Raw genomic sequence first — 9,320 nt, forward strand, 5'->3', positions numbered from 1 at the left:
CTGGAGAACTTGCTCCTCTCCTCCTCGCGAAGGTGTTGCAGCAGCGCAGGTGGAACGGCAGCCAAGGTGACCTTGCCGGGGTGCCCGGTGTCCCCCCGGCGAGCCAGTGATAGGCTTCCCCTCTCTCTCCCCCAGTGACTGCGGTAGGGTCAGCCATGCCCTTCTCAAACAGCCACAACCTTCTGAAGATGAAGTACAATGCTGATGACGAGTACCCTGACCTGAGCGTTCACAACAATCACATGGCCAAGGTGCTGACCCTGGACCTGTACAAGAAATTGAGGGGCAAACAGACTTCCAGTGGATTTACCCTGGATGATGTCATCCAGACTGGGGTTGACAACCCAGGTAATGGGACCGTTAGGTCTGCATAATGATCTGTTCTCCCTCCTGACTGGAAGTGCTTCTTGACAATGGCACCCAAAGCTCTTGAGCTACCGAGGGGCAAACCTTGCAAAGTGTTGAGGGACAGCTCTAAAGGCATGGCCGTGTTCCATCAAGCCATGCTCTTGCTGTGATCTGACACACCAATTCCCAGACACTTCAATTATGTAACTGCTCTGCTAAATACTTTCAATCTGAAGAGAGAAAAAAAAAAAGCTCAAACCAAATGCTTTCTAATTATAACACAACCGGAGGAGAAAAAAAAGTTGGCTTACCTGGCTGTCCTGGTCTATTCTTATTCCAAACTGGTTATGTGATGTTCTCTAGCACTTCTATGAAAAAGGGGGAGCAGATGTGTTTACATGTTAACATTACAGTATTTATTTTTGCTCTAGCAGTATCAAAATGGCCCAACTAAATAATCAGAGACTGCCTCCTGATGAGGAGTACCCGGACCTGAGCACCCACAACAACCACATGGCCAAAGTTCTAACCCTGGATTTGTACAAGAAACTGAGAGACAGAGTCACGCCCAGTGGCTTCACCCTGGATGATGTCATTCAGACTGGGGTTGATAATCCTGGTAAAATGAATTGAGAATGTTCTGTGTGAACCAGCTGAAGTAACTGGTGCTTTTGGATAGGGTGACTTAAAACTAATTTGTGGAGGTGGTATTTATCAGCAGGCTACAGACATGTGGCTCCAGCAGAAGGAGCAGAAAAGCAAAGTGTGCTTGCTTACAGCAGAGCATGATTGTTTAGACGTGAAGCTCTATCCAGTGATCTAAATTAGCTACTGAAATTAGATGTGCAAATTTGTCCTAAACCAAGCCTGACAAATGAGCATGGTTTAATAGCAGCAGCTCTGGGTTTCCATAGCACTGCGTTTGGCTAACTGGATGAAGTGTAAAATGTAGGGTCTCTCCAAATGTTTTGATGTAAGAATGAATTGCTAAGTGACTAGACTTGCCACTAAAGAACTTGCCTGGTTAGTGCTGTGCTGGAGTACAGCCAAACATCACCCAAACTTAGCTCTTGTGACTTTATTACCACTCCAGGCCATCCCTTCATAATGACAGTAGGCTGCGTAGCTGGTGATGAGGAATCCTACGAAGTCTTTAAGGAACTCTTTGATCCAGTTATTGAAGACAGGCATGGGGGCTACAAACCAACTGACGAGCACAAGACCGACCTGAATGCTGATAACCTGCAGGTACAAACTTGTGATCAGTTACAGATTCTTACCAGTCTGGGGACTGAGAAGTTGTTGGCAGCTGCCTAACCTGATTACTCAGGCTCTGTCCCCTCACTTCGCTGAGCCAGACACAAGGGCTGGGAGTCTGGTGCAATCAGTCTGAGGAGCTTGGCTGCTGTGGGGTGTTGGTGGCTGGGTAGAACAGGCAGCTGGCAAGCCACGGGATTTGCTTCAGGTGTTGCTGCAGCATAGATTGCGCCAAACACCTTCAGTGTGTGTTTCCATGAACTCTCTGCTCCACTAGTGAAGCTAAATGACACTGTTCCAGGAGTCAAGGAGTGTTGTGAAATTGAGACACTTTCTGGCCCCTGATCTTGGGTCTTAGATGTCACTTGGAGGTGTCACACTATGGAATTATGGCTAGGAGTAAGGGTTTCCACCTATTTTAATGGATTTGAAATGTTACTGCAGGACCTAGAAATTCCTACTGCTCTGTTCGTTGGCTAGTCACGGGCCATATTGAAAATAAGACTTGGGATGACAGCAGTGAATAATTGTCATTTGCAAGAGTAAACACCTACCTGAAGAAGGTTTTGCCTCGTGCTGATACCTCTACATTGCAGCTCTGAAGGGTTAGCAGAAACCCAGACCATAGTCTGAAATGGACATAAAACTCTGGTGGTATCTCTGCCTTCTAGGATTACTTAGGAGCTGTAGCCTAGGCCTCAAAACAAGGGTTGTGTTACACAGATAACTTGACCTAATGCTGAAGAAAATAGTCCTGAAGTAAGACACTGTCCTGTGGGTCATGGAGTCAATACCTGAGGTGTAAGGTGCATGCTCAAATGTGCGTGAGGGATCTTGGTAACAGGGCTGTACTCACTGGATTTCTGTCTTGTAGGGAGGTGATGACCTGGATCCCAATTACGTGCTGAGTTCCCGTGTCAGGACTGGCAGAAGCATCCGTGGGTTCTGTCTTCCCCCACACTGTAGTCGAGGAGAGCGGAGGGCGATCGAGAAGCTCTCTGTTGATGGTAAAGTGACAACTGCTGCATCAGGGAAATGCTTAGTGCCCTTTGCACAGGAGGTGTGTCCTTTGCAGTTCGAAAATGGAGGCAGTTGGCCAAAGCCACCTCCCTGGAGACTTAGCCCGAAGATGGAGCCTTCCCTGGAAAAGCCTCATTACATTAGAGCTGCCTCAGCATTGCAGCTTGTAGCTGAGAGCAAGAGCAGCATGTCAGAGGGAAGTTGGATGTATTAGGTTGACCTTTGCTGATCTCAAAAGCTTCTGTCTGTGTGTGGGGAAAGAGGTTGGTTCATCAGGGCTCAAACCTGAAATGTAACAGGTATGTGGCAACTTCAGGGCTTGAGTCATGGGTGCAGTATTTTGTGGCTGCTTTTAATTGACTTTCATTAATGCTCAGCTTGCTTGGAGGCGTAGTCTTGCTCCCAATCTGCAGCTGACTGAGTAAGCCCTAGTTTTCACTGAAACTCCTCAGCTGTGTGTTTTTTTCCCTTGCCTCCCAATACCATTAAGTGAGAGGAAGGGAGGATGATGTGCTCAAGGTGCAGCTCTGGAGGCTGAGGGTGTAGTTGTTAGAAAACCTCTCAAGGACAGGGTGACAGTCCTTGACTAGAATAATACTGTTTGTTGTATTCATGACCTTAGCTCTCCTTGGGAGAGAGCAGTCCACTTGTACAGTTCAGCAGCAGTAACGATTCCATACTGCATGGAAGGGAACAAAGGTGACTTGTACAAGCCTGGAAGGTGCAGACAAGTCATCTGATACTGCCTCAAGTCCTGCAATACCACAAAGGCATTGCCATTGCAGATGAAAGCATGGGAGGAACCAAACTCAGCAGATCAGACATTGCCATGCTTTGTGTGAGGTCTCTAAAGGGCTGGGAGTGTCTAGCACCTCTGGTCCCATCCTAAAGGTGCTTCTCTCTTTCAGCTCTGGGTAGTCTGGATGGTGATCTCAAGGGCAAGTACTATGCTCTGAGGAACATGACAGATGCAGAGCAGCAGCAGCTGATTGATGACCACTTCTTGTTTGACAAGCCAGTTTCTCCTCTTCTGTTGGCGTCTGGGATGGCACGAGACTGGCCTGATGCCAGGGGTATCTGGTGAGTACGTCTGCAAGAAAGGAATTGTACGAGGTCCTTGCAAAAAACCCTGCAGTTTTGGTGGTGACTTGTACTGTTGGGCAAAAGAGAAGCTTCTCAACTTGTATTGCTGAATCTGATGAGAAACTTTTGTTAACCTCTGGGGAAGTTGCAGCTTAACCAGCAGCATTTGGAGAAGTGTTACTATGCTGGTAGCTTGGCTGGCCTGTAACTAGAGCCTGCCCATCCAGCACAGGTTAGTGGAGCATCAGACCATAATTGAATCTGTTTATGAAAGTAGATCAGTTCATAGAATCATCAAGGTTGGAGGAGACCTCTAAGATCATTGAGTCCAACCATTAACCTGTCACTGCTGGAACCCCTAAACCCTAAACCAGATCCTCCAGTGTCAGATCCAGACACCTCTTAAACACTTTGAGGGATGGTGACTCCACCACCTCCCTGGGCAGTATTCCAGTGCCTGACCAAGGAGTAGATGTGCCACTACATTCAGCTCTTCTCCCTGGAGTAACTTGTACAAACCACAGCAGTGTCTTAGCTCAGAGTTGATTGTGAATGCACAGTTAGTCCCTTGTAGTCTCATCCCTTCTGCTTGCAGAAACTCACTGGTGGTGGACTAATATGGCGTTACCTGTGCTACTGGTAAGATTTCCCCCCTGCTCCCAGAGACTTGGTGACAGGAGTTGACTGATGCAGAGGTGTGGGATGGAAGGACTCTGCTTGTTAGATGTAGGTCACCTACATAAAACTCTGCATCTCAGGAGCTTCTGCAGCATAATTATCTTGCTCCCTTGTAAGCTACGGGCTAGGAACAACAGGAACGCTCCAATCTTATTCCTGCAGCTGTTTCAGTACAACCAGAGGAAGCAATGCTTTGTTTCTGTAGGTCACCTCTAAGATTGCATCATCTACCTGCAGATTGCCAGCACCAGATAGTGCTGTCATCTGAGCATGACTAATCTACAGACCTGAAGTGCAGTGTCTCAGTGTTGTCTGCATAAATAACTTTCCCCGGGTACTGGCTAATTTTTGATCCTAATCAAGTTCAGAAATCACCAGTGTGATAAATACCCATGATAGTGCTTGCCTGTCAGCTGCAGGCTGGGACAAGAGGGGGGGCCTATTGTTCAGAGCTTTTTACAGCATTTCTCAAGAGCCCTGATCTAAAATTAATGGTGAAAATGAGGTACAAAGTGCAGCTGGACAGAATCTGACACAGTTCTGATAAAAAGGCTGCGTTATACGTGTTATGAGCATCACTGTGCAGGGCTTGCCTCAAAGTGTGTACTGCTCAGCCTTCTGTAAACTGCTGAGCAAATGGAACACCTTAAATTTGTAAACCCAAGCTACAAGTGAGCTAGGGGGATGAGGGAATTTTAGTGTTTGGTACTGTAAGACTGGCTAATCATAGAATCACAGAATCAGCTTGATTTCAAAAGACCTCCAAATTCAACCAAGTCCAACCCTACTGCGGTCACTAGACCCTGGCACTAAGTGCTACATCCAGTCTCAGCTTGAAAACCTCCAGGGATGGTGAATCCACCACCTCCCTGGGCAGCACATTCCAATGCCTGAGCACTCTCTCTGTAAAAAAATCTCTTCCTAATATCCAACCTAACCCTCCCCTGGCAGAGCTTGAGTCTGTGCCCTCTTGTCCTGCTGCTGGTTGCCTGGGAGAAGAGACCAACCCCCACCTGACTCCAACCTCCTGTCAGGGAGTTGCAGAGGGTGATAAGGTCTCCCCTGAGCCTCCTCTTCTCCAGGCTGAACAATGCCAGGTTATTACTCACTTAGACCTGTTAGGATAAAGGCCAATTCAGACTACCTTTTGAGCAGGTTAAAAACTACTAGCTTAACTCAGTTAAGTCCTGAATGGACAAAAGAAGTAAGACCAATTTCTTTGAAGAAACGAGTGAACCTATTGAAATTAAAGCTACAATGATGAGTAATTTGATGCTGTTACAGTCAGAGAATAATCAGGGTTGGAGGAGACCTCTAAGATCAAGTCCAACCATTAACCTGCTGCTAAAATGGTAGGTGGGAAAGACAATAAGTTGTTTGCTTTGTCTCCTAGGCACAATGATAACAAGACCTTCCTTGTCTGGATCAATGAGGAGGATCACCTTAGAGTTATTTCCATGCAGAAAGGTGGCAACATGAAGGAAGTATTTAACCGCTTCTGTACTGGGCTAACAAAGGTAAAGCAATACTGCCTGAGCTGTAGCTTCAAATGGTACATGGTTCTCTGGTTAGAGCTGAGAATGCAAACTTTTTCAAGCCCCCTCTGGAGTCCTGCATGGTCTGGTTGCATAGCCTGGATCTCTGGGAACACCTTGATGAGATCCAGAGCTCTGTGAGGGCTCCAAAACACCTGTATTGGCAAAAAGCCTTGTAATTCTGAAAGGTAGAGTGTCTTTTGCACCCTTATCCAAATGTCTGAACTGTACTCTAAAGAAATTCTACATAGTTCTATAAATCAAGCATTGGAACACTCTGGGTGGGAGGAGAAAGTGCTTGAATGTGGATGGCCAAAGCTGGGCTGAAGTTTCAAGGCTGGAAGGTGTTCTCTGCTTCTAGTCTTGATATGAGCTTGAACTTCACCAGCCCCTTTCCTGATCCCAAGGCATGCCAGCTTGACATGTACTAAATCAAACTTCCCAGCAGATAGTGACTCAAGAAGTGTAGCTTAAATTTAGCTGTCTCACTGCTGGGAGCAAGATTAAGGCCTGCAGAGCTCCTTGTTGGTGGCCCTTTCTTCCAGATGGAGGGGGCTTAGGTGACTGAAATAACTCTTCAAACTGTTGTGGCTGTTGCTAGGTGACTGAAGCTGTAAATGAGCACTAATGGATGACCTGGACCCTTCAGGCAGAGAACAATCTCTAAACATCCATTCTTGCTATTTATAGATAGAATCTCTCTTCAAGTCCCAAAACTACGAGTTCATGTGGAATCCGCACTTGGGCTACATCCTGACCTGCCCATCCAACTTGGGAACAGGGCTCCGTGCTGGTGTGCACATCAAGCTACCAAACCTTGGGAAACATGAGAAGTTTGGAGAAGTCCTCAAGAGGCTTCGGCTGCAGAAACGAGGCACAGGTGAGAGGTGACACACTGATGTCCTAGTCAGTCTGCCCTAAGACTCCAGCAAAAACCAGAGCCATGTCCTGGTTCACTCTGGCAGTGCCTGGCAGACCATCCAAAAGTACCTTTGGAGAGAACAAAGCCTTAAAAGCATCTGTTGGAGGGGTTAGGGATGGCAGTGCTCTGCTTGTACCTTCCTGTGTCTGGCTGTGTAGTGATGTCCTATGTACCATTCTCAACACCAGATAAGGTGGAACTGGTGGCAGCTGTTTCCTTTGTAAGCAGGGATGGGAATCCTGATGTAACTAATAGCTAGGAGATGGCTGCAGTGGGTACTTCAGCCCACAGGTTAGGTTGCTCATGGGTCAAAAGAACAAAGAGCTGACCTGCATGCTCAGCCACAGTCTGCCTGCTCTCCCTGCTCAGAGGAGGAGGCAGCAGTAGCAGCTGGTAGACAGTTGTCTTGCTGTGTCCCCACCTCAGGCTAGTGAGGGAAGAAAGGCAGACCCACCTGCTGGAGCTGTGGTCAGTGTTCTAACTAAGTCTCTTGCTGCAGGTGGTGTGGACACAGCTGCTGTTGGAGGAGTGTTTGATGTCTCCAACGCTGACCGTCTTGGCTTCTCTGAGGTGGAGCTGGTGCAGATGGTGGTGGATGGTGTGAAGCTGCTCATTGAGATGGAAAAACGCCTTGAAAAAGGCCAGTCCATTGATGACCTCATACCAGCTCAGAAATAAAGCACTTTATTCTCATGCTTCCTAACTTATTGGATGAATAATAAAATGTCACTCCAATTCAAACCCTTGGGGTCAGAGCCCACTTAGTTACACTGTAGAGAAGTCTTCCATCCATCTGTGTTAGAGTTTATTTTTTTGATGGTTGAGATGTTAATGAAAATGAAATAAACTATTGTTTTGGCCTGAGATGTCTTAGATACGTTAACTTGAATGTCTTTGAGGTTTAAGTGACTTGGTTTCCATAGTTGAGCTAGATGGTTGGCTTTGTGTGCCAGCACAGCTTCCAGGCTGTGCTGCTGCAGACAACTGCCCAGGTTGGAGTGTTGTTTAAAGCAGTTTCAAAAGTGAACCTTAAAACTTGATTGTAGTTGCTGTAAATTTGAGAACTAGTGTTAAACATGAGTCACTGCGAACATGCCCTACCTCCAAGGCTTTGACTTGTACATCTGCTCCTGCCAACTGTAAAAACTGTCATTAGCCTGACTCCAGCAAGCCAGACTGACTCCTGCAAGGGAGGGGAGAGGGGTCTGGGTGCAGGGAGCTGCTCTTCTCACATGGGTTCTGGGGTTGCAGGGCAATGCTCTGAGGTCAGGCTTCAGCCTGTAATACCTCTGACCCTGAGCTGGTGTTGTGTGGGATAAGATTGTCCTCAATCTAGTGCTGTGCAGAGAGCTGGTGTAAACAACCCATTGCTCTTCTGAGGTTAAGGAGAGAGGTGAAACCTCGATTTATTAAACCCGTGCTTCTCTCTTAAGTGATTTCAGCTCAGCCAGGGAAGAGATGGGCACTGTGAGCTGTCAGAGGAAAATACCAGATAATTAGCTCTCTTCAGCTGGCTTGTTGTCCCGTGCACTAGTTGTCCCATGAACCTAAAAATGAGCAGTATAGCCAATTAAAACATGCTAAATGGTTGGGTTAGGTTTTTTTTTTCCCCAACTGGGTCTGGCTTGCAATCTCAGGCTGTTCTCTGGGTGTGAGCTTAAGAGTGTTGCATCAAGTAGGTCTGTAGTCAGCATCCGTGTGTGCTTGCTGTGTGAAAGCATCACGTTGTTAGCCTACAAGAGCAACATTTCCCAGTGGTATTGATAACCAGGAGCCATCAGGCCCTTAGAAACAACAGCCTCTGCAGCTCGTGCAGATGCACCTGCTCAACAGCTCTACCCACTGCTAAAGCTCTGAGAGAGGGAGTGTGATGAGGGTGATGCATAGCTTCATGGCATGCAGCTTTATATAGGTTTGCCTAGATAACTGAAGCTTTCTTTTGTAGAGGCTGTGATATTTCTAAGGCTGTGATTGCAGGCTGTCACTTAGCTGATGAGATGACTCCAGCTGGGGTAAGCTAATTTAATTGTGGTGAGAAAAGGCTGAGTGAACATCTCAGATAAAGGGGTTTTATTTTCATTCTTTCTTTTAATACAGCTTTCCACATATTTCAAATTTCACTGGGTGGGGGGAGAGGAGATCACATGTAAGAGTTCTGTGCTGGGTGTTGTTCCTGTATTTGAGTTCAGCAGCACAAGGATTTTTCTTGTGAGAGCAAGGAAAGAGGAAATGGTGCAAGAGACAACCGGTTGGTTCTGTACATTCTTTAGATCCCCCATGCTGTGTTTCATGTCACTGTTCACAGACATTGCTTTGGCAAATAGCTGGTTTTGCTTCTTGTAATCAGAGAGTGTTCATTTAGCGGTGCCTCTCCTCAACACGGCGTCGTTACTGCGCTCACAGCAATTACCTGACGGAAGGAGATGCCTGAAAACTTGTCTATTTTTTTTCTAGCTATATCAGCTGGACTAATAAAA

General features: G+C 46.8%; 1 protein-coding gene across 2 annotated transcripts; it reads left to right on the plus strand.

The window, feature by feature from the left end:
- The first annotated feature begins 134 nt into the window (after window positions 1–134).
- On the plus strand, window positions 135–7,709 carry CKB (creatine kinase, brain). 2 transcript variants are annotated; one of them, XM_009083705.1, is made up of 7 exons: window positions 135–348; window positions 1,442–1,596; window positions 2,480–2,612; window positions 3,534–3,705; window positions 5,780–5,903; window positions 6,612–6,801; window positions 7,343–7,709. In XM_009083705.1, exons 1-7 carry the CDS (start codon window positions 156–158, stop codon window positions 7,519–7,521), a joined length of 1,146 nt encoding a protein of 381 aa, XP_009081953.1. In that variant the 5' UTR covers window positions 135–155; the 3' UTR covers window positions 7,522–7,709. The 2 variants fall into 2 exon arrangements, with proteins under 2 accessions (XP_009081953.1, XP_009081954.1); XM_009083706.1 differs by lacking the exon at window positions 135–348 and adding an exon at window positions 779–967.
- Window positions 7,710–9,320: the final 1,611 nt, after the last annotated feature.

The sequence above is a fragment of the Acanthisitta chloris genome, unplaced genomic scaffold (assembly GCF_000695815.1).
Source record: "Acanthisitta chloris isolate BGI_N310 unplaced genomic scaffold, ASM69581v1 Scaffold33391, whole genome shotgun sequence".
Classification (NCBI taxonomy): Eukaryota; Metazoa; Chordata; class Aves; order Passeriformes; family Acanthisittidae; genus Acanthisitta; species Acanthisitta chloris.

What these genes read in the sequence shown, in the direction of transcription:
- CKB (XM_009083705.1), top strand. Translation starts at nt 156, where the DNA reads ATGCCCTTCTCAAACAGCCACAACCTTCTGAAGATGAAGTACAATGCT. An exon ending in CGAGAAGCTCTCTGTTGATG is followed by an intron (nt 2,613 to 3,533) that starts GTAAAGTGACAA and finishes TCTCTCTTTCAG; the next exon opens with CTCTGGGTAGTCTGGATGGT. An exon ending in TCTGTACTGGGCTAACAAAG is followed by an intron (nt 5,904 to 6,611) that starts GTAAAGCAATAC and finishes TGCTATTTATAG; the next exon opens with ATAGAATCTCTCTTCAAGTC.